This window comes from Neovison vison, chromosome 2, assembly GCF_020171115.1.
Source record: "Neovison vison isolate M4711 chromosome 2, ASM_NN_V1, whole genome shotgun sequence".
In the NCBI taxonomy this organism is placed as follows: domain Eukaryota; kingdom Metazoa; phylum Chordata; class Mammalia; order Carnivora; family Mustelidae; genus Neogale; species Neogale vison.
Window position 1 is genome coordinate 62,553,032 of NC_058092.1, and position 27,816 is coordinate 62,580,847.

The 27,816-nt window shown below is 38.2% G+C and overlaps 1 protein-coding gene across 5 annotated transcripts in view; it reads right to left on the reverse strand.

Moving 5' to 3' along the window:
* Positions 1-27,816, reverse strand: part of ERICH3 (glutamate rich 3) — a 95,478-nt gene that overhangs the window by 60,363 nt on the left and 7,299 nt on the right. For 3 of the 5 annotated variants that reach the window (XM_044238476.1, XM_044238475.1, XM_044238474.1), the window contains exons 2-6: positions 13,655-13,748; positions 11,078-11,203; positions 7,432-7,503; positions 5,471-5,599; positions 640-798 (exon numbers count right to left, since the gene is read on the reverse strand). In XM_044238476.1, coding sequence (XP_044094411.1) covers positions 640-798; positions 5,471-5,599; positions 7,432-7,503; positions 11,078-11,203; positions 13,655-13,748 — 580 coding nt within the window. Of the gene's footprint in view, positions 1-639; positions 799-5,470; positions 5,600-7,431; positions 7,504-8,483; positions 8,592-8,730; positions 8,748-11,077; positions 11,204-13,654; positions 13,749-27,816 lie in introns of those variants that run through there. The other 2 variants (XM_044238478.1, XM_044238477.1) reach the window with 2 other exon arrangements.

Below are 27,816 nucleotides of genomic sequence, written 5' to 3' on the forward strand. Positions count from 1 at the left end.
AATTACCAGAGACATAACCTTGAAAAGGAAGCAAAGTTAAGCTCCTATGTATGATTAATTCACCATTTTTTAAAGAGGGACATACTTTTTCTTCTATATCCAACCTTCTCCAGAGTCAAACTTGAAGCAATTTCATACACTGACGGTAAAGTAAGTCAGCATGCAAATGCAAACCTATTCTTGGAAAGTTTCATTTTCTAGGTTCCATGCATGTAAAATTTAGAATCAGTCAACACTGGGTTTGTTCTGATAGAAGTCATATAAGAAGTTTCTCTTTGTTTTTCATACAACTGTTCAAATTAATGAAAGATAACCTTATATTATTATATAAGGTTATTTGTGTTATTAAGGAAAATGAATAAGGAATAGATTTATAATAATATAAATATTATATTAAATAATATAATTATATTTATATTATTATAAATCTATTCCTTACTCATTTTCCTTAATAACACAAATAATAGGCCTTCCAGTTAAAGTAAAATTTAATTAAACAGAAGTACCTAGTAAATGCTTAATAAGTGCATAATATAAATTTCACTGAGTAGATTAATTGAATCTTGCATCTTAAAACTTGTGATAATCTAATATTCCCATGAAGAATAAAAAGATATTTCTTGAAGAAGTAACATTTACCCCAATGGGAAATGGAGCTTCATTTTCCAGCAATGAAGTTTTTGATCTGGATCCCGAAGTTATCTTTGGAACAGTTCCCACCACAGGATTACTGGGAAGAGGCTTTAATCGAATCGGAGGCTGCATATTTCCTGGGGCAGTGTATGGTCGAGGGGCTGTCTAGACAATTAGGGGAAAAAATTCCATTTAAATTAGTATCTTGACATGTTTCCAGAACCAATTAATAACCCAACAAATTGCCTAGAGTAATTAATGATGCCTTTTTACTGAACAGATTAAACTTTAATTATGTCCTTCCATTATACATAGCCTTATGACCCAAAGTATTTGTTAAAACATATGGCGTGGAAGTCCTCTACATAACTAAATGCCACAATTATAGAGTATTCTAGACAAAGGAAATGTTCTCTGTTAGGTTCCCGTATTTAATACATTTTGTAAACTTGCTGATAATACCTAATTTATTCAGTGCATAAAATGGGTTTGCTCAATCAAATGTTATGTTGAATAATGTTCCTATTTTCGAGATTTAAAGGAGTATGATTGGAATGGACTCATTTCCGTTTAAATGTTTTCAACATAAACTACTGTAAGTTCTTTACATCTTCAAAATTGTGAAGTAAAAGCAGACAATATGATTCAAAAAGAAGAGAGGTGATGCTTAACTATAATACATTACCACTTTTTCAACTTCTCCCTTGAAATGCCAGGAAAGTAAAAATGAGAACCAGTAACTGGCAATTGGAAAACACTGTGTGAAAATGGAGATGTTTTCCAGGCTGGATAGTTTCCATTTGCTCTTCTTCTCTGCCTTCTCTGCCCTGCTCTGCCATCTGGGAGTAATTTCTTCATGGTCTACACCTACTACTCTCTGATGTTGGTTGGACTTGGCCAGTAAAGGCACTGGCAGGAGATCAGAAGACAAGAGGCAAGTGGTTGAGGTCTTAACTCTCCTGAACCATTCCCCCCAAGGCTGTGATGGGCCAGCTGGGTCTCTCTACCGAATCCAGAGCTCCTATCAGGCCGTCCTCTCCTAGCTTATAAGGACTGCCTGCTGTGCTGGGACCCAGTCCTTCCCTCTCCCTCTCTGGCCTAGGTGCTATGCTTCCTAGGGTGCTGACCCCAACATACTTAACATCCCCAGTGGGTTTTCCTTAACCCTGCTGACATCTTTGTAAGTAGTTCCTTTATTAAACTCTTCCTAATTACCCTATTTGTGTGAGCCATCTGTTTCCTGCTGAGACCCTGACTGATGCATTTTCCAATCAAGAATGTACTGCAGAGAATACCAAAAGGACCAGTATGGAGCATTAGAAATGCTGTTTGTGGCACTGACAGAACACTGTAAGTTTAGTATAAAGATCAGCAATGTTTAGAAAAGAAAAAAACAAAAACCAAAAAACAAGTCTCTGGGCCCTGTTGCTCTATTACGACAAAAAAGTTGGAAACCTGTTAAGAATAATTCATGTATATTTGGGTTAGAAGGATGGTGTATAAATGACTCATGAACAATGCTTAATGCACTGAGTCAAGAGCAGTAAACAACAAATATTCAACTCTGGAAGTGCATTGTGTAATCCAAAAAAAATGATGAGAGGGCAGCTCCTACCACCAAAAATTGGTCTGAGTGCCATCTTGACAAGCATGTCATATGTTGCCAAATGTCTGATTTTGTTAAGTCAACATTCATTGGATTCCAACTATATGCAGTATGAGAAAATTGAAAAGTAAATTTTAACATCTATTGGCAACACATGACAATTAGTGCCAAATAAACTACACAAATACTGCCAACGAGACAATAACAACAATAACAGAATATCTAAAACCTAACAGAACTTAGAATTAAATGTTATTTGGAATAAACCAACGAGGCTAGGAAAAATTCAAGTTTTCACAAAATCATCTTATCCAAATGTATAAGCAAGGGAAGAAAATGGGTGAGCAGAGAAGAAAAATGATAAATTTAAGTATCTAGGTAGGTAGAAAGCCAGTTGTGAGACAGACATGGGAAGGGTAACAGAAATAATATTCCCCAATATCTGTTCTTCTTTCCTCACCAGTAACAGAATTTTTTATCAGGGAACATGGCTATCATAAATAAGGACTACATTTCCTAGCATCTCTTGCAACTCTGTACAGATATATGCCTCAGTTTCGGTCAATAAAATGTGAGCAAAAGTAATATAGGAAACCTCCAGATCATGCCTTTACAAGAAGTGTGCCATCACTTTCCCTTTACCCACTTCCCTGTGGCTGAACTATCCACACAGCAATCTGCCATCTTGGCTTATGTAAATGAAGGCAACACACTAAGTTTGGCAGATTAATGACAAATTAGGAGTTTGAGCTTTTGATGACTTCATAGAGTAGAGATGAGCACACCAGCTGAGATTCACCTAAGCGTGTTGGGGGGGAGGGGAGGGCAACCTTATGTTTAAGTCATTGTTATTTTGGGTCTCTGCATGCAAACCTATTTCGTGACCAATACAGAAAGCCAAGTGGATTGACTAAGACAACATTTGATTTAAAGAAAAAGGACAGAAGAATACATGAGCCAAAAGGCAAAATGTCTTAGCACCCACAAAGATAAATCCAACTAGAGGTTTCTGAACAAGAGAATCAGATCACCCAAAAGAATTCTTTTGAACTCTGTGAAACAAATAATGCCTAAGACTCTCTCTTGTCAAGTACTTCAACTGAACACAAGCATTCTGAAAATCTAATGTAGGAATTTAAGAAAGCAGGTTACTATAAACTAGAACATGATCTATTGGCTTCTGTGCTCTAAATTTTATTTCCCACATTTGCATACAAATATCATTCAGTTAGATGAATATGGCAGTCAAATGTTTAACTGATTACATTTATATCTAAAAACAAATTTGCATCATTCAACTAACAGCTGTGAGCTACAAACTGTTGTAGTTCACATCAGAAGCCACCTTAAATTTGCTATATTTTAAACTGTTTGCAATATATTTTCTTGAAATAAATATGGCACTATAGCTTAACATTTTCAAAACTGTACCAGAATGTGAATTGAAATTGACTACCTGGTGATTACCCAGCTTAGCTGAGCATTTCTAATTCTTACTAGACGATCTCTGGGGGTGAATTTTCCAAACTTGTACAGAATGAGTTGAATGGCTTTCCACAGTTTTAATGGGCATGGTGCAGCTAAAAGCCTATCTGCTACTCTGAAGGTTTAGGTTCAATTAGTGACCAAGTGCAATCACTATTCACTGGATGTTTTCCTTCTTTTTTCAAGAAAGTTAAAAGAAAAATCAACAGCAATATCCCAAGAGGATTATTATCTCCATCTCCAAGGCACTTGCTGGTCAGGAGTCAAATTTAAAGGATATGCATCCAGGTTGAGAGAAAGAAAATGAAGATTTGAATTTCTGTAAAATGGGAACCACAGTTCCAAGATCACAATAGGTATCCTTTACGGTGCAGAAGCACCCTAGGGGGTGACCAAGTGGAGAATCGTGGTTTACCAGACAGAAAGGCTTCTGAAGTGCTGGTGTCAGTGTTTCCTGTAATTTTAAAATTGCTTTCTCACTCCTGGCACATTAAGATCTCCTGGATGTATCATAAACTACTTATTGAGGGTGTTCAGCTGGAAAATTGAAAAGAAAGCCTTTCAAGGGTTTTTCCTCTCTGAAACAGGTGGGAAGATAGAAAACAGCACTTGATTGTTTCTTTTGTTTCAACCAGTTCAAGCTTTTGAGAACCTAGTGAATTCGCCATCCAAAAAAAAAAATCATTATTTGTGTAGGTCTACATTTAAATGAAGCTTGGAAATATGGTAACAACAAAGGGAAAATGGTTGCTTTTCATAACTTGAGCTGTTCATCGGGAAATGTCAAAACATATTTACCTTTGAGAAATGTCAAAGCTTAACACTATACGAGATGAACCTACTTCAACAATCTGTGAATGCTTTGCAATTTCTCCCTAAATATTGTGCAATCCAAAAAAAGTTCATGTTAACAAGGAAATATATTAGGCCACACAAAGCAAGAATAAAGATGTGATCAAGCAATTCATTTACAACTTAAACCATCAACCTCCAGCAAATCTTTTCCTGTACCTATATATTGTTTCAAGCTACCTCATCTTCCTTCAAATTAATCCCATCTCTATATTATAAATGAATCAAACTGGGATGAAATATTGGTTTGGGCAATTTCTTTAAATAGAATCTCTGCACATTTAACTATGTTTACGTTAGAGTATTTGCCCATGCTTTTGATAAAAGAAACACAAATAAGTATCTGGCCCGACAGGCTATATGGTATGATTGAGTTTGTGTGCATAAAATAAGTTTGACAGGTAAGGTGAGAGTGGAGGGAACAGCGAGGACTAAGTCCAGAGGTCAGAAAACACAGGACATATGTGGAATGACTAGTGGTTCAATCTTGCTGCATTGTAGAGAGCTAAAGGGTAATCATGAGGGGAAATATTGGGTTGGCTAAATTGAGGTCGTATGGCTTAGGGTCTAAAATGTCAGGTGAAAAAGTCTAGGTTTTTCTAAAAAATGTCACAGAGCCAGTGAAGGCATGTGGGTATGTAAGTAACAAGTAATCTGCACTTTAAAGAAACTACTCTAGCACTAACAAGCAAAATGGATTTGACAAGGGTGATACTGATTAAAAGTGAGGCATTCAATAAAGACAGTTGAACAGAGAGAAGACCACATTGGCATTCAGTAGGATTCACAGAATTATACAGAAAAGCACTCAGAGAGAATTCCTTCTGAGAGTAATTAGAAATTATATATTATTTAGTCAGAATGGTACATGATAGAGTATTTAATATGACTCACCAGTGTTCCTGGACTGGAATGTCCTTCATCAACGAGGACGCTATGGCCACGGTTAGTTTTCGGGCCAGCTGGGGGATGGGGAGACAGGACTGGCATGTTATTTTCTATAGACCATCTTGTGGGTTCTCCCTAGAATAAGAAAGTGATTGAACAAATTGATGCATAATTAGCAATGAAGGTTATGTTATTGCCTGACGGTTAAGACATACTGTATTACTAAAGAAGTCCTTTCTCATTACTTTCAAAAGTGTTCCTCCTGAGGTCTATCATGACAGAAAAAGTTTCCATAGCTGTAGTGGTGCATTGGGTGTGATAATGAGAGGCAGGAATTTCAGTCTGCTATATTGGAAGAAACAGCTGTACCCAAAGAAACAGCTATGGATACAGTGGATTTTAGCAACAATATTTATGAATCCGTTCTAAGCAGATCACTACAATAAGCATGGTGTTCCTCACAGCTTTGGTCAGTAAAGACTACCAGAAACTCTTACTTTTCTACCTTAAAAAAATAATGAAATCATGCCCCAAGCAAAAGGGTTGCATATTATATGAGGAACTTAAACCACAGGTCTTTCACCAAATGCAGCTACAAAGTGAAAATTGTTATGAATAAAAATCATATAGGGAGGAACTGGAGTGTCTCTCAGGAATTTCTGCCAGTGTTTTAACATGTTCACGTGCTTAGTTAGCGCGTCCGCCAACCGGGGTGAAAGTGAATCCCACACAGCTTCCGGCAGCGTTTGTAACTATTTCCAGGGACCATTTTTCTTCATCAACATTCCAGCAGTAAGTTAGAGAATGTATAACTCAGTCCTTGATGTAGGATAATATTGGCAAAGTTGAATTAACCACAAATCTCTACACACCAACTTTTCTGATCTTTTTTTTTTTTTTAAAGATTTTTATTTATTTGACAGAGAGCACAAGTAGGCAGAGAGGCAGGCAGAGAGAGAGGGGAAGCAGGCTCACTGTCAAGCAGACAGCCCAATGCAGGACTCAATCCCAGGACCCTGAGATCTGAGCTGAGGGCAGAGGCTTAACCCACTGAGCCAGCCAGGCGTCCCCAACTTTTCTGATCTTGAAAAAATGACCTATCTGCTGTTATTTAACAATACTTTTGTAACAAGAGTCTCTTTTAATCGTGACGGAATAGGCAGATATGAGTCTATTAGGCAAGAGGGAAAAATTACCACCTTATATGTGGCAACGTATTCTCCAGAAGGTTTACAAATATTCCTTAGTTTGTGAAATGTATCTTGGGCCCCACATTTGTGACATGACACAGAAAATGAAGAATTACCTGACCATTCAAATGGCTCAGGAAATTGAATAAAACTGCCAACCTCAAATGAAATCTTTCAGACATGCTTAATTGAACCTCTCAACCCCTGATTCAAATGTATATGCTTCATAAGTTGACTGCAAAGAAGGGTTATCAAATATAAAAATAAAAATAAAAACAAATAAAGAGATTTTTAAATGCCTTGTACAGAACGTCTAAATCTTGGGCTTTTGTTTGCCAAGGTGGATCTTTCCTACTGTATTCAAGGGTCACCTGTGCATGAAAATGTGCCACGGGATAATTCTGAGAATGCCATTTTCCATCACATTGGCAACATCACCATCTATTTTCAGTTTTTTCGACACAAAACAAAAATCCTCGGGTCTCTGTTACATATCAGTCAAGAAAAGACAAAAACAAAATTTCAAACTTGAAAAGGAGGTTTCCGTGTTTGCTTTGAAAGCTTTGTACTTCACAAAGTTGCAGAAGAAACCCCTATTTTTGCCATGAGCTTTGTCCCTATTTTGGGGGCCAAGATAGAGTCTTGGTGAAACTATCACCTGACTTCAGCCAAGAGTACTCAAAAGTAAAGTGCCTCAAAAAGCATCAATAGTGGTGTCACTGACTTTTAAAATCATAAAATAATATTATGAAGTAAAAGAATTATGTAGCTCCTTACCTTAAATCTCTGAATTCGCTCCTTCCTAGCTAAGGTCTCCAGTTTTCTTTTTATTTCAAGCTGATGATAACGCTAAGCACAAGGGAAAGAAGAGAGGAGAGAATCATGTCAATTACAGCAAAGTTTTTTTTTTTTTTTTTAGAGGAAAATAATCTCACCAGCTGACTGTATTCCCCACTTACCCCCTCTCCACCTTGTCACTGAGATGGAGAAGAATCACCTGTGTAAGTATGCAAGTGGGAATATAAATTGGTACAACTCTTTGGAAAGCCGATTCCTAATATAAAGCAGTGAAAAGTGTCCCTACCCTTTAACCAACACATTTCACTTCCAAACCTAGGAGGAAATCGAAATTAAAAGAAAACATATCTGTGTTATAGACAAAGATGCTACCTGAAAGGAATTTTTTCTTCAAAGTAAAAATTCAGAAGCAGTATAAATCTTAAAAAGAGGATGGTTAACGCTGGTGCACATCCATATACCAGGATAGAATATAATCATTAAAATAAGATTCATAAAGATTTTGTAAAGAAAAAATGGAAAATACATGTCATGAGGGAAAAATGTAAAATATGGAATTGCACAGAAATACAATTTAATTGATCAAGTTCAAACTGTGGGGCTGCCCCCGTGCCAGGAAGGGGCATCATGTGGGCGTCACCTCTTCTTGAACAGTGCTAATTGCTAAGCGGTCTCATTGCATGAGTGCAGAAACGGAGGCAGAGGACCAGGAACTTGCTCCAGGTCACACAACTGGTCAGTGGTGAAACTGTCATCTGGGGCTCAGTCTGCTGGATGCTAACTTCCTGTTTCTTTGCTCTTATTTATTTACTTTTCATAAGACTCTGGCCCCACATTTTGAGCATGTTTTTATGAATGCATAACTGTGAACAGAGACTAAAAGGAAATGTATGTCAACAGCAGTTCTCTCTGAGAGGAAGGATTCTCTGAAGTTATTTTCCTTTGTGTCCATTCTTGAGTTTTCCTAATTTTCTGCAATATATTAATTATATAATTTAAAAATAAACCTCATGTAAAAGTAAGCTGCTTACAATACTATTTGAAATCATTCAGACACATTTGAAGGCATTTGAAAAGTGTTTTTTCTGTGTCCTTGATCCCCTCGTGCCGCCCGTGGGACGCTGCAGGCTCGATCTTCCCTCTCCAGACACTTCCCTTCCCTCTCTCCCTCACCTTTCTTCTCTCACCCTCTGATCACCACGCCTCATTACGCTCACTACCAGCCATTTTCCATTGTCCATTTATTTCCAAATCTGCAGCCCTCTCTCTCAACCTCACCCGTCTTCACCAAGGCCACCAACGCCTTTGTTTCTCGGTCACACCAAATGCCTTCTTTTCCCCAGCCCTTCTGGGTTTCACCCTTCGGCAGCTTGTGAGAGCCTGCCGGCTCGCTGTGGGGTCTGGTTTTCCGCGAGGCGAGAGCTCCCTCCTAGCCCTGCTGCGTTCCCTGAGCTCCCAGCCTCTCCTCCACCGCGCGGCCGTCCCTGAGCTCCATCAAGCGCGCGCGCCACCTGCCGCGCTAGCGCCCCCCAGCGGTGCTCTGGCTCCTTCTCCCCAGCCCTCCTCGTTCAGTCAGTGTCAATCTTTCTTCCGGTTCACGTCTCCTCTCATCTGGGAGAGCTGCCTCTCCCCTGCGTCTCCACGACTGCTGTTAGCCCTCACCCTTCGGCAACAGCTTCCTAATTGACCTCCCACCTCCAATCTTTTCCAGCTCATTAATCCATCTCCCGCATTTTTAGCAACATCATCTTTCTAACACGGCTCTGCTCATTTACTTCACGCCCCTGCTGAAAAAACATCGCATCGCCTCATCACCTACACTCCAAACCTCGCTGGGGACTCAAGGCCCTCCAGAAACCGGGCCTGGCCTACTGAAGAGTGTCGCTTCCTGCTGCTCTTTCAACCAGCCCGCTGTGTGGTCTGGCCTCAGCGAGCTTTCTTGCCCAGCCACGGTGTCCTCTCTTCCGTTACCTCAGGCCTGCGGTCCTCAGCCTCTCCAACGCCTTTCTCAGGCTTTCCTGTGGTGCCTCATTTAGCCTTCCAGGTCCAGCTCAAATAGCAGGACCTCTGTTCAGCCTCCTCTGACTCTCGCAGAGGCAAGTCATCATCCCCATCTTCCTTGAGCCCGGTTGGTTTTTCCTCTCTCCTAGCATGTGATCGCTTTTCACAATAGTTTTTTATTTTGTTTTTTGCTTTTTTTTGGCTTTGGAATTTTTTTGTTTTTACATCTCACGGCTACATCACATAACTTCATACTGGCACATGGTAAGCCTACAGTTAATGACTGACGTTTCTTGTATGCATGAACACATGAATATTAATATATAACAGCATTAGTAAACAGCATCGGCATAAATTAAATGTGAGACACGTGACAATTTAGAGACACATATTCCATTTGTTACGTATATTAATATATTGTATATCACAATTATATATTACATTTTATAAAATTATATATCACATATTAACACTTATCTAAGGTATCTATTCCAAACTTTAAGAATGTATGAAGACTCTGAAATAATAACATACTTAACAGTTATGATGTGTCAATTACATGAAAATTTGGAAAACTAAACTTCAAAGATCAAAGCTAATACCGAACTTGGTATCTATTGGTTAAATTTGAAACTAGGTATAGATTAATTTACTGTACTATTCTTTTAACACTAGTTGCAGAATTCCAACTAATACTCTTTATAAGCAAGTGAATTTGGGGATCATAAACAATGATCCCACATAATTCACGCACATGATATAAAACATAAAATGAATTCCTAAATTAACAGATCATATCTTATCTGAATGCAACACTTGCTCAGTATAATGGTAGCATAATAATAAATATCTTAAGTGGCACTACACTTAGTATTGGTTTACTGGTGATTCTACAGTTGTTCATAAATGTTTACTGCACTCACAGGTCAATGCTTTCACCAGCCAAGTTTTCTGATTTACTGCTGCATGGCCAAGCCAAGAAGTGACATGCTTTTTCATGGAGATTAAAATGGTGTTGATGCTTGAAACTATAAGTTCCATGGAGCAAGGCTAAAATAATTTATCAAGTTAGCTAGATATCCTACTAAAAATGCCATGTCAGACTTGAAAAAAAAGTTGTTGATGCTTAGTTTATGAATCTACGCTGACCAATGTGGCCTAAAGTAGGAGGGACAGCAGATGTTTCAATGCTTCTTCCCTGAAATTTAGCATACGGCTCAGCTTCAGAGCCTTAAAAGAATAACAAATCTGAAATAATTCATGGCAGTGGAATTACTGATATTTAAACAGATGTCACTTTTTTTTTTTTTTTAGCAAATGGAAATTGAGGTACAGATGGTGAGGGCCGGTATGTTTTTGAGTAGCCATTATGGATTAAAAATCTACACTTGTTAAATTAAATACCACAAAATATATACTGATGTCCATATTTTTTCCTAACTGAAACGGAGAAAAGCTTAGTCTCTTGGCACCTTGCTACCTAGAGAGAAGAAGAGTATTTCTCAGGGAACCTTGTTCCATTCCTTTTCCATGAAATACAGGAGGAATTCCTCTGCTTCTGGGTACAGGAGTGTTATTGTCATATTAGAAAGTATCTATTATAAAGAAAATGTGATTGCTTTACCTCCATATCAAGAACCTTATGGAAAATAGCCTGAGCTAGGCACTCCCGGATATATTTTTGGTGATCCTTCTTCATGATATTTAGTTTGTATTCTTTTTCAGACAGTATCCTTCCACTTCTTGTGATCTGACATGAATAAATAAAACAGACATGGAAATACAAAGCAGAAAATATACTGTTCGTTACCAAAAAGGGAGCGAGAGAGCGACAGAGAGAGGGGCAGTGTCTTCTAAGCATAAGAGAGTATACCACTATAGTTGATAAATGTTCATTTTTAATGAATATTTCATAAAGAAAAAAATCAGTCTCATATACCCATCATTGAGAAAACACACACAGGTGGTGCACTTGACGTTTAAAACAAGGTTTTCATTAGAGTTACAATGTCTTCTTGATGGAACCCAGGTGTTCCTTTCATTTCTTTTTTTTTTTTTTTTTAACACATTGGGAAGAGGAGGTGTGGTGGCACCTTGAAACAATGAATAGGAGCAGTGATCACAGGACTGATGATCTTACAGGAAATGACTCTGAAGGGCAAAACATGTAAGCTGCAGAGGTGCTCAGCAGTTTGTTTTAAAAATAATTGGTTTCATTATTTTCACACAGCTTTTTCTCCTTCCACTGTCCAACCCAGAATGTAATTTAATTTGTCATGATTCAGATTTTTTTCAGATTATTCAGGGCTGCAGATGTAAAATATTCCAGACTGATTTCAACTGGCATCATTGAAAATGCCATAAGTCATAGTTTCTGCTTTTTATTTACTTGTTTTTCTTTTCTCTTACTCCTTCCTAAGGGCCTATTTGGTATTATGTTTCTGTATCTTCTGTAAACAGAAGGTGCTATCCTTTCTGAATTGTTCATCTTCTCCCTTTCCACTTAATTATGCTCTGCTCCTTTAGGTCTAATCCAAGGCCACATACTTCTTAATTTTGGATAACTAGCTTTATAACACTGTTGGTTCAATGTTTTGGAGCTCAGAGACCAAGGAGATTTGTGTTACAAGTGATTGGATACTGATGATCTTTTTTTATATAGCTCCCCCCCACCCCAGTGGAAGAAAGGGGTATGGTTCTAAAAAGTGTTTCCAATCACAAATAACTCAGTTAGTCTTTGAAATGTGTTGTCTGTCCATGGGATATCATGCTATTTGTTTCCAACAGAGAAAAAATGTTGAGAACATCTTGTACTGTGGCCCCCTCCCCATTTAACAAGTGTCCTCGTCCTCTCCCTTCTGAGAGATCTGATTTCCCCAACTAGACTGAAAGCCGCTACAAGGGCAGAAGTTCTTAAATTAAGCCTGCATCCGAATCAGAAAACAAGTTGAAAAACAGATTGGTGGGCCTCTGCCCACAGCTTCTGACTCAGTAAGTCTGGGGTGCGGCTCTAAAATTTGCATTTTCTAACAGGTTCCCAAATGATGCTGGACACTGCTGCATCAGGAACTGTATTTGAACCACAGTATCAGAGAAATCTTCCTTATGTGAGTTGTCATGCGCAAAACCAATGTTCAAAAAATGCACGTTAATGTGTTGATGAGTACATACCAAGTCCTTCCCATTTATACATAAACCTCGCAGATTGTTATCCAAAGAAGTAATGTTAATAGTGACCACAATAGTTGCTTATGACACATCTCTTACTGCCACAGCAATCCCGAGGGCTGGGTAGCATTGTCTTCATTTAACAACTGAGGAAGCTGGAGTGAAGAAAGTGAGCTGCATGAATTGTTCCCGAGTCTCTGACTTGTAAATGGCAGAGCCAGGTTTCAGCCAGGTCTGTCGGATAACAAAGCCCCGAGAGACAAAAAGCAAGCTCTCTGGAGACCTACCCAGCCAGAGTGCCAAGCACATAACAACAATTAGAAACACAATGCGTATCCTTTCAACACCATGGCAACAAGGGTTAAGGAAATTCACTGTGTTTTAAAAAGGTAAACAGCTAAAATCCTTACTCACACTTTCTATATCCACACCCACTTCTTTCAATGGACAACTATAGTATTTTTTTAAAGGTTTTCACATTAAGAACATTTAGAGAAATGGAAATCTTGTGGAAATGATAGTTTTGGAGCTAAGGAAGGACACAAAAGTTACCAATAAACCATCCAGGAAAGGAAACAGGTTTTTAAAATTCAAGGGGAAATTTTGAACTCTTCATGTCTTCCACACGATATTCTGTGATTATTAAAAATAACATTTTTTTTTTCCTGAAGACAGTTAAGTATTCTCTATGCTTAATCCCTAACAGTTTCTGGCTCATACGGTATGTTCAATAAATATGCGTTGAATAAATGAATGAATAAACAAACAAGTAAAATATGCTATTGGAAGCTCCTAGGGTTTTTCCTCAATAATTTATAAGTAGCCTTAGCGGTCATTGTGACCGCTCTTCCTATCTTTTGAAACACAGCTTCAAAAAGATAAATCAGAGTTCTGGAAAGAAGTAATTTTTCTAAAATGAAGGAGTGAGGGGACTGTTGTCCCTAATTAGCTCAAAGAAGAAACCAGAAAAGGGAGAGAGAACTACTGGATTTAATGAAACAAGAGGGCAGGTAGGAAGTAAGCCAAATCTTACCAGGCCTGATCTTAAGAGATGCCGCCTTATCCTTGTGTTGTTGAAATATCCAGTCAGGTGTTTATCAGTAAGACTATTATATGCTGCCAGCAATCTGGAAGAGAAAAATGAAACCATTAAGGTTTTTGAAGTGTTGCCTGATAGCCTAGCGATTCTTGACTTTCTCATCCCCAAACTGTGCATAATCATTCACTCCAGACAGCTAGTCATTCATGTATGTGTTCAATAAACAGGTATTGAGGACTTACAGTTTTCCAGGTTTTATGATAAGAACTGAGAGACAGTCCTGACATTGTTTATTTTACAGACAAGTATGGAAATCAGACATGGACAATTATACTGGGTGTGAAAAATCCAACAATAGAAATATGCAAAAACCCATGGGGATACAGAGAAGGAGACTACCAACTCCAGTTGTCTGGAAAGTCTTCTCAGAGGAAGCCTGATGGGAAATCTGGAGTTCCTTCCAAGGACTCTTCAGCCCCTACCCTAAATTCCAGCAGCAAATTTAAATGTACTTCCTCAACATATTCTTCCATATCTTCAGGACACAATGCTGACACTAGTGCCAAGGCCTCTCTCTCTCTGACCTGTTAGCTAGTGGATAGGATCAGAGATTCACAATCATGTCTTCTCCTAGCAAATATTCCCCAGTGCAAACTGGATGCTCTGTGTTACCTTCCACCCCCCCTCCCTAAAACCTTGAGGTACACTACATATCACATAAAATTGGAAGGGCAGGATCTTGTGTTATTCTTAGTATCCCTTTGGAAGTATTTATTGTGTACCCAAATAATGATGTGTTCAATAGGGGAAAACACAATTTTGTTTGGGTCTCGTTCCTACTGGTATAAAATTCTAAGTTCAGCAACCTGGAAGTCTTAACTTCCATATTTATATCTATAGCTATGTCTCTATATCTCACACAATTTCAAGAATTCCACATCCAGAACTCCTCCCCTCCCCCACAAAATTCATAGATTACTTTTGATTTTTTAGGGTCTTTTATTTTAAGAGTTAAAGGAAAACAAATTTGTTCCTTGATTACATCTTATATCTTGGAAGGTGGTCACTCTGAGTCTAAATCAAAGTTTGAAGCTATTTTTTTAAAGATTTCACTTATTTATTTGACACAGAGAGAGAGAGATAGACAGCAAGAGAGGGAACACAAGCACAGGGAACGAGAAAGGGAGAAGCAGGCTTCCCATTGAGCAGAGAGCCCGATGCGGGGCTCGATCCCAGGTCCCTGGGATCATGACCTGAGCTGAAGGCTGACACATAACCTTCTGAGCCACCCAGGTGGCCCTGAAGCTATTTTTTCAAAGTTTTAACTTACCCTCCACTGATTATCATTACCTTACAAAAGCATATGCACCTACATTTACATGTGTATATCCAGGTAGGCACGTGTGTTCATCCATATACATAAATGTGACATACATATATATAGAGAGAGAGAGAGTTGAAGACAGAGAGAGACAGGTAGAGAGAAAGAGGCAAAGAGGGAGAATTCACAAGCCTAAACATATCCCTAAAATAAGGCTGTCTTTAAAAAAATATATACCCTATTACCTGCAGCAAAGATTCACAGTCCGTACATGTGACGAGCACTTAATCCTTAACTTATTTGGAGGCCACAGCAGGGACGCATATGATACAGTCAAGTAAATGTCATTAGTGACAATTTTATTTAGCTGCCTTAATTACATAGAGATGGTATTGGTGACCTTTTCCTGCCTCTTTTCTCCTTAACGCCCATCTTAGGAAAGTTATATGCTGTCAAATGGTAAGGAAAGTTTAATTTTGTCCACAAAAGACACTGAAAGCAGTTACAAAGCCCAGAAGCCAAGATGCCACATGAGAAGCCATTATTTCACGGGGTTTATGTAAAAAGACAACCTGAGGGCTTCTGTAATGCACATACGAAACCAGCCCCAGATAATGCTTTGAAACCATCTTTTAAATGAACTGTCTTGGTGTCCTATAGTTCATCAAAGGTTTCCTGTCTCCAAAAGGTCAACACTGTATCCCTTACCCTTTCTGAATCTCAGAATATCTTTTCAGCAACTCTTATCAGAAAGGTGAGCAGGTGTCTCTCGGTCCTAACAATCATGATTCCACAGTTCACAGATTCTTAAGATAAATTATTAGACAGATATCATATATAGTCTTTTGTCTGTATTTCAGGCTCTAGTTTAAAAAAAAAATCAATAGTTTTGGAATAGCTGTGAGTGCTAAAACCCTGATTAAATGAAATAAGGTCAAAAAGTTAGGATAACATGAACTTTAACTTCCCTACTGGCTGAAAAGAATCCCCTTTTTTCAATTCAGAATTTGTAACTTTTTCAATATTTAGGTCCTAAGAATAATGCTTAGCCAGCTTTGGCTACACCTCATCCTAATTCTGCCCCCTCAGGCTCATACTAAATGAGTATGTGTCCGTGACATTCCTCCAGTCTTACCGAAAGGTCCAGTGGAGTTGAAACCTTTGAACACATCAGCTTTCTCACCTTTAAAGATTGAAAGTCCCTGGTTGGGATGCTATTTGTAAAACAACTCTTTCCATGACTATCATATATCTGGCCTTGGCAGAAAATTTGAAAAATAACTAGCTGGGTTCATCCAGGGTCACTGATTTCTTTTTCAGCAGTGCCTAATTTTTTTTTTAACTGAAACTTTAGAGTGACAAACTGTTTGTTAACAAGAAATTGTACTAAAGTGAATTATATACAGAGTTAGTAAAACAGTTGTTAAGGACTGAATGTTTGCTTCCCCCTAAAATTCATATGTTAAAATCCTAAATCCCCGTGTGATGGTATGAGGAGGTGGTGGTCTTCCAAGGTAATAGGATCAGAGCGTGGAGCCCTCATGAATGAGATTGGTGCCCTTACAAAAAAGACCCCAGAGAGCGCCCTTGACCCTTTCACCATATGAGGAGACAGCAAGAAAACAACCCGGTTTGAACCAGGATGCAGCTCTCACAAGACACTGACTCTGCAGGCACATAGATCTTGGACGTCCCAGCCTCTAGAACTGCGAGAAATAAATTTCTGTTGTTTAAGCCACCCAGTCTGTGGTAGTCCGTCCCAGGAGACTGATGAGACTACATTAGCAGTCAAAGCAAACATTTCTATTGTATCCATGCAAATGTCACCCTTGTTCAGACCATGAAGCCTCCACAGGGAGATGGTAGGAATCCTGTGTCTCAGCCACAACCGTGGTCTGTCGGCTCTGCTTCTCTTCCCGTGTGCTTGGTATGGGTTTGTGGCCTCCCTTTGCACCTGCTCAATTACAAGAGCTTTACTGACCCGGCCACAAATTTCGATTAGTAGAGCTTTTCTGATGTTTCTGCCTTTGTCCTCTCTAGTCACTGCCACTGTTCCCCCAACACACACACCCTTTTCTTTTCTCTCTTGCCCTCAGCAGAGCCCTGGGCCAGATGAGGTCACCTCACCCGAGGTGATTGTGTTGCACCTGCAGCGCTCCACTCCCTTTGTAAGTCACTCTCTGCATCTCTGGTCAAAGCTGGACTTCTGGTCGCGCTACCCTGTCCCATGATCCTCCCTGCTGTGGTCCATAAGATCAACAACTGCGCTGATCACAGCAATTACCAGGCCACTGTGACTATATCATTCATAGGCCATGCTGTTCACACTAAGTCCCACAGCTAAATGCCAAGACAGGCCTAACTCATTGGCTTCTTTATCTGATGGACAAGCCTATTTACCCATCCGCTGGTCACCGGGTGAAGAACAACCCACTATCTGGCTCAATGCACCAGGGAAGATGGTCCCCCAGGAAACAGAGCGACCCTGTCTCTATGACGGGTCCTGTTTCCTCCACTCTGATAAACACCCCACATTCCTGCGGTGTAGGGATTAGAGGAGCAGGTTGCTGAGTCACTGGGAGTGCTGCCTTCCCAGCTGCAGTCCTTCAACACTTAACCCTGGAACCCCTGCCTCCCACTGTGTAGAATATAGAAGTGGAACTCTGAAGTAATAAAGTCGGTGGTTCCTATCAATCCCTCCATCTGCCCCCAAAGAGAAAAAAAACCCCATCTGAAAAGACAAGCACTATAATAGTATTAATCACAAGCATTTATTGAGCACTGACTATTTTCAGGGCATTCCATAAGATACCAGTGATTCAGAGATGGCACAGACACTGCACCCACGGAGTTCCCAATCTAGTATACAAAGGGGAAGTATACATATACATACAGTGTGTGTGTGTGTGTGTGTGTGTGTGCGCACGTGGGCATACTTTATTTCCTCCTGTGTCATAGGTCGATTCATTCACAAATAGATAATGCATATTTAAGTGTCTCCATGTCAGTTTCTGTGCCCTAAGTTGGGCAAGAAGAATAAACTCCCATCCCATTAGCAGATTACAAAGCCCCTCCACATACACAGAGTCACGTGATTTCTTTTAGGCCCATGGAATGAAAGCTAGTACAGCACTCCCAGCTTCCTGAAATGGAAAATCTCTAAAACAAGATAATCATTTAACCTGAGCCAGTCATAGAAAAGCCTGACGAAGGTAACACTTCTTGATGTACCACAGTGATAGAAGAATTTCTTCTGGCCTCAGCGATCTGGAACCTAAGCCCTCTCCCAGCACTGCCTCTTCCCATACCGTCTACCTTTGAGGGGAGAGACAGATGTAGTGGTCAAGACTCCAGCTCCAGTTCAATCCTGGCTTCACCATTACTGGTTCCGTAACTGGGAGCAAGTGACTTACCTTGGTTGTTTTACCTTCCACTAGACACTAGAACATGAACAAGATGCAGCCAAGTTCTTCGCCACTTTATAACTAGGATCGCTTTTCCTCCAGTTTCCAATAACATGTTTCTCATTTTTAACTTGGACCTCATTGGAATGGCCTTTACCATCCATATTTCTGCTAACATTCTTTACACGATTATCTATGTGTTCTCTAAGATGAAGGAAGCTTTTTCTCCAGCTCCCTTTTATTTTCTGAGCTCTCACCAGAATTACAGGAAAATTCCTTCATAAGAAAATACTTGCAAACCATATGTCTGATACGGAGTTAATATCCAAAGTATATAAGGACCTCATATAACTCAAAAGTATGCATAATAACTATAACAACAATCCAGTTAAAAATGAGGAGAAGACCTGAAAAGACATTTTTTCAAAAAAAAAGAAAAATACAAATGGCCAATAAGTATGTGAAGTGATATTCAGTTTATCATCAAGGAAATGGATATCAAAACCACAATGAGATAATCACTTCACATCTGTTAAGATGGCTATTCTCCAAAAGATAAGAGATTTTAAGTGTTGGTGAGAAGGGAAAGATGTACATTTGTACATTATTGGTGGGAGTGTAAATTGGTACACTATGGAAAATCGTATAGAGGTTTCTCAAAAAATTAAAAATAGAATTCCCATAAGATCCAGCAATCCCATTTCTGGAAATACTTCCAAAAGAAATGAAATCATGATCTTGAAAAGAGATCTGCACCCCCAAGTTCACTACAGCATTATTCATAATAGCCAACTCATGGAAACAATCTAAGTGTCCATCAATGTATAAAAGGATACGGAAAATATGGTGAATACACACACACACACACACACACACACACACACACACACTGGACTATTATTCCACATTAAAGAAAGGAAATCCTGCCATTTGCAATAACGTGAATATATTTTAGGGCATTATACTAAGTCAGGTAAGTCAGAGAAAGAAAAATACTGTGCAATCTCACTTGTATGTGGATATTTTTTAAATGAACTAATAGAAATACTGAATGATGGTCGCCAGGGATTGCATGTGGGAGGAATGAAGAGATATTGATAAGAGGGTACAAATTTCCAGTTACAAGATGCATAAGTTCTGGGAATCTAATGTACACCATGGTGAATACAGTTAACAATGTTGTATCATATACTTGAAAGTTGCTTAGAAATTATATATTTTTTTAAAAAGTAATTGTGCAAGATGATGAATGTGTTAAAAAAAACTTATTGTGGTAAACATTTTGCAATATCAACATCTATCAAATCATCACATTGTACACCTTAGACTTACACTATATTATATTTCAATTATAGCTCAATAAAGCTGGAAAAAAACCTTTTGCACCTCAAAACTTTTCCAGTCACTACTCCATTACCAATTCCAAACCTGCTTCCACATTTTTAGGTATTTTTGTTATAGCAGCATTCTACTTCTTGGAACCATTTTCTGAGTCTGTTCAGACTCTGTCACAAAATGAACTGGGTGATTTAACCAACAGATATCTATTTGCCAGTTCTGAGCGCTGAAGTCTGAGGTCAATGCGCCAGCACGGTCAGACTCCTGGTGAGGCCCTCTTCCTGGATGGTGAACAGCCATCTGGTCTTTGTATTCTCACGTGGCACGGCGCAGACGGAAAGGCAAGCTCTTTCTCACCTCTTCTTACACGGGCACTAATCCCATCATGAGGGCTCCATCCTCATGACCTACCTCCCAAAAGCCCCAGCTCCAAATACCATTGCACTGGAGATTATGGTTTCAGCATATGAATCTGAGGAGGACACAAGCATGTGGTCCAGAACAGAAAGCACAATTGTCTTTTTTGTCTTTTGTGGATTAGGAACACAAAGCTTAGTTTAAGTCAATTGCTAAAGATCATATAACCTAAAACTTGCTCCTTATAATATTTGCCAAGTCACAGTGGAACACCACTCACCAGGGCTTGCTCAGGTAGGGACCAGGATGTTAAGTATGATGACAGAAAAATAAGAATCATGAAATCGTCACGGAAAAATGTAATTCCATAAATTCCCTGGTACAGAAATAGAAAAATTTCAAATGAAAATACTTACAAATGAAATTAATACATAACTTCATTTGTAATTAGCCATATCATTAGCACAAAAACAATATTCTGAAATCTTTAAATTATCTTATTCTCTAATATATATTTCTGCAATCTGCTTTATGATACAAATTTCCCTAGCAAACTTGTTAAGAGAGAATATAAAGAATAATTTTGACACAACCAGTTTTATTTAGATCAAATTGTGATTTTTGCCTATCTGAATTAATGAAGCTTGTGCTAGCTTATTGTACTAGTTTATTACTGCTACTGTATGAAAGTACCACAACTTAGTAGCTTAACACGAATTTATTGCCTTCTACTTCTGGAGGTCCAAAGTTCAAAATGGGTCTCACTAGACTAGAGTCAAGGTGTCATCAGGACTACATTCCTTCTGGAGCCTCTAAAGAAGGATATTTTCCACATTCTAGAGGCTCCCCCTATTTTATTTTAGGGTTAGCTGATTAGCAACCTTGATTCCATGTGCAAACTTAATTTTCCCTTGCCATGTAAATTTCACATGTTTTGAAGACTAAGACAGGGATGGACTTCTTTGAGGGGCATTCATTATTCTGCCTATCACAAGGCTTTTCCTATATGACAGATCCCAGGCAGCAGAAACACTAGATGCTGAATGTCATGGCAATAATATATACACTGTCGGATGACCACGTCCAGTGATGCCAGTGATCCTCATTTTCAAAAAGGGACACTTCCCAGATGGAGGAAGACAGTTCTTGGCACCATACCAGGAGGTACAAAATAAATTGGAGCCTAAATTTTGATGTGCCAACTATGAGCACTAAGACAAAAGAACAGGAGGGACACTAAGGAGCCAATATATTCAAACAATAGATTTTTCTCATAAGGATAACAATAGAAAGATAACTTCTTTAGGTAAATGTAATATGTGAAAAGACAGTTTAGCCCATAGGATGTAATTGCACTTGTGTCAAACATCAATTAATCGGCACTTAACATATTTCATGAAATTCAAATAATGATTATATGAAACACTAAGAAAGAAGAAAATTTTGCCAATTACATTATAGCATGCCATTGATGTAAGCACAGATGATTTTAGTAATGTTAAAATGTGAAAGAATCTTCTTAATATTGATGTAATAGGTCACTGTGTATGCTTAATTACTGCACATATATAAATAAATCTGGGGAAGAGGAAAGAATATGGCAGGATCCCTACCATTAAAAGCCTCAAAATGAGGTTAGAGAGAAGGATTTTCCACATAAAGCAATTAGAAAGCATGCAAAACTATATTTTAAAAGTAATAACTGGAGTATTGGGCTGACTCATACTGACTCTAATGAGATAACCGTTAAGATTTTCTAAAGTTTTGCAAGCCATTGTTAGCATGAAATTGGCCATCGTGGGAATATTTACACCACAGAAATTAACAAACACTATAAATCTAGGCTTTTTTCTTTCTGAAAAGCCAGTTTACCAGCACACCACTAATTTCAAAAATAAGTAGCAAGATATATCACAGGAGCTATTAAATAAAAAGATTGATTACATGAGTCAACATACAGAGGTATGCCTTACACAGTTTTATCCAGAAATTCATCTTCTATATGCAATATTTGACCAAAGGGGCTCATATACTCCTTCAATCATTTCCTATCCCCAACAAAAAGAACATGAAAACTCTAGCAAACACATTGACATTTTCAGCAGCATTTCAATCAAGAAATTTTATGCAAGATATCTCTTTATATTGCCACAAACGGAAAGGTTCAACTCACCTACAAATCTGGAAAAACTGATTACATCATTTTATGCTCAACAAAATCAAATAAGACTTAGGTGAATGAGCACAGTTTTATTGCTAAAGACAAGAGCCTAATCGAGAGGTGCTTTGCATTTCAGAGGTCACTAAATCTGCAATTTGTGGAGTTTGATAATGTTCCAGGAGGGCCTACATCAAAACTCCACTGCCAAGGCAGGCTTCTAGCAATGACAACCAGATAAAATGTTTCTGCAACTCACTTATCAAGTCTTTGTACTGGGAAAGCAAGTTAAACAAATGATAGGATATTGTGGTTTGATTGCCATTTTGCTACAATTCACAAGCAATAGAACTCTAACTCTTGACCCATTTGACTTTCTCACTGTCCATCAAAAAGATTTGTAAGAATCTACAGAATTGCAGCTCTATGAGGAAACACATCACACTCAAGCCAACCAACTAAAACTAAGATTTTTGCATCTCAGAAAGATTCTTAGCAAAGAAGTTAATAAAATCTAAACGGGAACAACTTCTCCAAACAAAATAACTGAAAGCAGCACAAATAACCAGACAAATAAAGAAAAAAATAAACTGTGTAGCCTCCCATCACTGAAAACTGCATCTCTGTCATTTAAGAGTGAGAAAATTTAAGACCAGACACCTTAACTCTTAATAGGTGCAATGATTTTCCTGTAGCTATTAAAGGCAAATAAATCTATATCAAATACTTCAGCCCAAAATAAATTTTATGAGATTAAAAAAAAAAGGATGAGACCTAGGGCTAGAAAGCTTGCGGTCAAATTCTTAATTCTACCCCTTACAAGATGCATGACCCTGGTGAATTCAATTTTCTTTTTGCAATTATCACCATGAAGTCAAATGCTGTGACTGCTTCCTGAAGTGGATGATCTAAGTTTACTGGTCTGGAAATGTATTTACCTGGAGCCACGGGATTATAGAAATGACCACATGAGGTCTAGTCAACTCTACTATTTTACATTCAGGACACTGAGGTTATAAAAGGAGGCACAGCTCATCAGTAAACTCACGTCCAAAGACTCAAAAAGAAGATGCCAGGATGTCACAGGAATTCCCATAGAATTGTAGCTGTCCCTTTCCTTGGGCCCTTGTGTTGCTACCTTGCACCAGAATTTCTTTCATCATGTTTGACCACTCCCTTTAGACTCATGTAAGATCCCTCCATGTATCCATCCCTCTCACAAGTTGTACGGTGATGCCATATCTACAGTAAACACTTCAATACTTGCCGAATGAATAAGATTATAAATCAGTTCATGGAAACAAAATACATTGGTCCAATTCCTTGACATACAACCTTTAAAAAAAAATCCATGTGTAAGGATCATAACCTCTCTTCTGCTTCAGGATAATAACTGAAAGTAGTTTATGCCAAAAGAGGTTCAAAAGCATGCTTTACATATTTTGGCTTTTTTTAAAAAATTCAGAACCCTCAGTGTGGATGATCATGCTGACAATGTTAGTTTTGTTGTTTTGTTTTTGTCAAATAAAGGCTTTGCAATATGCTACAAAATTGCATTGAAAGGAAATTTCCTAGGGAGGCAGGAAAAAAAGAAAAACCTTTTGAGGAAACTTGAAGAAAGACCAATACAGAAGAGTAATTGACATAAGGGTCAATTATTTTCCCAACCTTTATAAGAAAATTCTTTGCCAACGAAAATTAGACCATGAGTCTCTGCTGCCTGCCACTTTATAGAGGGTGATTGAACTAATATTATATAAATGATATTATATTACATTCTTCATTCTTTTTATTTGTATCCAAACCTGCCAGATCTCAGCAATTATGCTCAATATTGATTTACAATTTCTTTCAGCTTATTCCAACGAAGCAGACAGATGAGAACCATAATATTATTTTATTTATAGCCTTAATATGATGGTTTGAAGTGACTAGTAAAAACAAAACTTGTCTCCAACTGTGCTGACTACTGGCGAGATAGTTTTGCAGTGTTCACAGATGAGGCAATAAGAAACTAGTGCATGGGAAGTCAGTAGGCCTGGGACTCCCCAAGGTGGACAGTTCCCAAAAGAAACTCTTCTCTGGAGGCTTAAGAATTTCAGTTCTTTGGAGAGAAAAAAATAAATTGTGGACACTTAAAGAAATATGCATTAATGGCAAAATAACATGCAAACCAAGGGAGATAAGGATGCTGTTTGGAGAAAAGGTGACAGGAGGGAAAGTTCTAGGAACCAATAATTTTCATCACTAGCATTTATAGATCACTAACATTTTTGTAGTGCACACAGTAAACACTCTATTAACATGAGCTATGTACTTTAATTCTCAAAACGACCCTGCAAAGTACTATTATCCACCCTCTTCACGGAAGAGTAAACTAAAATAATAGAGTGCTTAGATGAGCAGCTCATTACTAGTTAAAGGCAGATCCACCATTCAAATCAGCAACTGTTCTGCTTGAACCACTAAGCTGAACTGTGTTCTACAAGGTCCCGTCAACAGTCCTGAGGAGCTCAGCCTAAAGAAGAGAAAGCATATGGTGGACAGAAAAGTGAATGGTTGACCTGTGAAAGATGCTAAGAAGGCAGGAGCATCCTGAATAATGAAGGAAAGTACAGGGAGGGCAGTTTGGCTTAATAAAAGGAACAGTTGTTTAAAAGTCAAAGGAGTGGCCTGTAAGATGGTATGCCCAACAGGCCTGGGACTGGCCAGTTTTCTAGTAGCCATGTAGGGTTTTAAGCAGGGAAACAGCATGACTAAATTATTCTACCTCCAGTATCCTTGAGGAGGCAGAGTATGGAAGCTGAGAGTTTCACCTCTCGAGTCCAATTTCCTCAGTTTGAATCTTAACTATCTAACCATATCAGCTACTGAGTAGACTAGCAATGAGGGGCAAGATACCTAACTTCCCCGTGCTTTCTATTTTCCTCTGAAAATGGAAATAATAAGAGTGCTGTTTTTGAAAATCATAGAGAGCGTTAAATGAGTCAATACTAAAAACTAGCAAATTGTTTATCATATACTAAATGCTCGGTGGATTTTGGAAGTTACCATAGAGTTGATGACTTTAAGAATTAGATACTAAAGATTTAATGATGTGTTAACTAACATTTCATAAAACATACATATATGAAACCTTCACACTGTGCACCTTAAACTTATATAATGTTGTCAATTACATCTCCATAAAGCTGGAAAAATTAAACAAGAAAAAAACAAACAAAAAAGACTTAAGCAACATATGCTTTGCATGAAGATCAAAATAGACACACAATAGCTGTCACTCACTGAGTCTCTAATATGTGCCAATATTCCTGCAAGGAAGGTATTTATTAGCCCAATTTTTGAAAAAGGAAAGTGAGGCACAGGGAAATTAACTTTCCTAAGTCCCCATAAGGCACAACTGAGATTCAAACCTATGTCTATCTGACCCCAACAATATTCTTCTTCCTACTGTAGCATGTTCATCTCATATTTTTTTAATGAAACATTGATTTTCTCTGTGGAATATCATTCCTTTTCACTTAGAAGGACACAAAAAAAATAAGATGACTTTCAGACAGTTCCAATCTTTCTGAGACTTCAAGTCCTTGTTTGTGGCTCCCTTTGAAATGCTCTAACCTTCCATCCACACTCCCCCAACAGTTTCTACCTTTCCTTGGACCTTGTCTCCCAACTTGCTTCTTGACCTCCTCTGCTGCCTGAAATAGGACTTGGGGATCTGGTTCCTTCCCCATGCTCTTGCATTCGGTCCTGAAATTTCAGACTTTCCCTTTTCTTCTTCTGTGGGCTAATCTCTTCACCAAGGACTGGAACTTCAATACCCCTCTACATAGAATGCAGCCTCAGGTCAGCCTCATTCACTCCCTAAAGCCCATTTCCTATTCTGGAAGATTCCTGTCTGGACAAAGCTCTAAGTGTCAAGTTTGAGAGGAAAACAAAATTCATAGGAAAGAAAAATTTAACAGTGATAACCTCATATAAATCCCTACAAATTATTGTGAAAGAACCATTTGCTGGTAGTTTGAGAGATTCCAAGCTACTGATTTCAAGGGGATTGCTTATGTCAGCAATTACTGAGCCAAGTGCAGGGTATAGTCCGGAAGTACATGGAGGACCAAAATATGTAGAGAGGTATGGTCTTTGTAGTTATAAGGGAAAAATAAGACGACTGGAATGCTATGAGGGAATTCCCTTCCTTACTTGTTGGTGTAATTTTAAAAATAGTACTGTCTTAGAAACAGCCTTTCAAACAATATACCTTTGTCAGTATAGCTTTAAAAGTAAGATAGACATAGGAAAATGGAGAAAAAATAAAATGACAAAAAAACCCTATTATGATTATCAATGGGAGGATGTCAAGCAGTTTTTCTTTTTTCTTTTCTTTTTTGCTCAAAAGTAGAAATTTTTCAAAACACAGATAAGTTTAAGAAAGAAAATAAAAACAACTTGTATCCCTAGTACCCGGAGACTCACTGAGATCTCCTCCAAGTCTATTATTCTAATTTACAGCAGATTATTTTTATTTGAATCTAAACAACAGAAACAAGATTATTGTAAACATCTTGGAGCAAGCTATGAAGAAAGACAACTTCTTAATATGAGAGCCACATAATATTCACAAATATAAAATATTACAATCCATGGCATATAGAGAATGTCAGATTAACTGCTACCATAAAACACTATGATTCAATTCAATTTAAAATCCTTAGTTTTTAATGCTGTTTCATAACTACAATGTGCAATTTATATTGTCTGTTTAGTTCCCTGCTGTTTTTCCCTTGTTTCAATATTCTGCCCTAAGAATTTTCATTAATTTATAAATGTTTATTACTATTATAAGAAAATAATAACAGTCACAGAAAAATGGATCACCAGCTTAAAATGTACAATTTTCTAGCCCAACTAGTGTAAGACGCTGAGAGGTGGGGAGTAATTTGATTACGAATCAGACTAAGAAGAAAAGTTCAATACTTAACCAGTAGAGATCATTGACTTATTATCTTAATTACTTCTTCTCACTAGTGCTTTAATCATATTTTCTGTTTGCTTTGAGTTTTATCTCCCTTTTCAACTTTTGGCTTCCAATCTCCACTCTTCATGAGCCTCGTTTTGTTAAATCATTTCCAATGACTACATTTCTCATAAAGGCCATCTTTAGCTTTTGCAGGACCACATAATAAAGAGCATCAGCAGTGTCAAACAGGTTGTATTAGTGCTGGAGGGATGCCATAATGAAGTATCACAGAATGGGGCTTAAACAACAGTTTATTGTCCACAGTTCTGGAGAGTAGATGTCCAAGATCAAGGTCTCAACAGGATTGGTGTCTTCTGAAAGCAATGAGGGAAAATCTGTTCTACACCTGTCCCTTGAGCTTGCAGATGGCCATTTTTCCTCTCTATCTTCACATGGTCTTCTTTCTGTGTGTATGTCTATGTCCTAACATCCCCTTCTTATAATGATTAGATGAATGACCCATTGACCTCATTTAACCATAATTACATCTTAAGGATCATATCTTAAAATACAGTCACATCTGAGGCACTGGGAGTTAGCACAGCAAATGTGAATTTG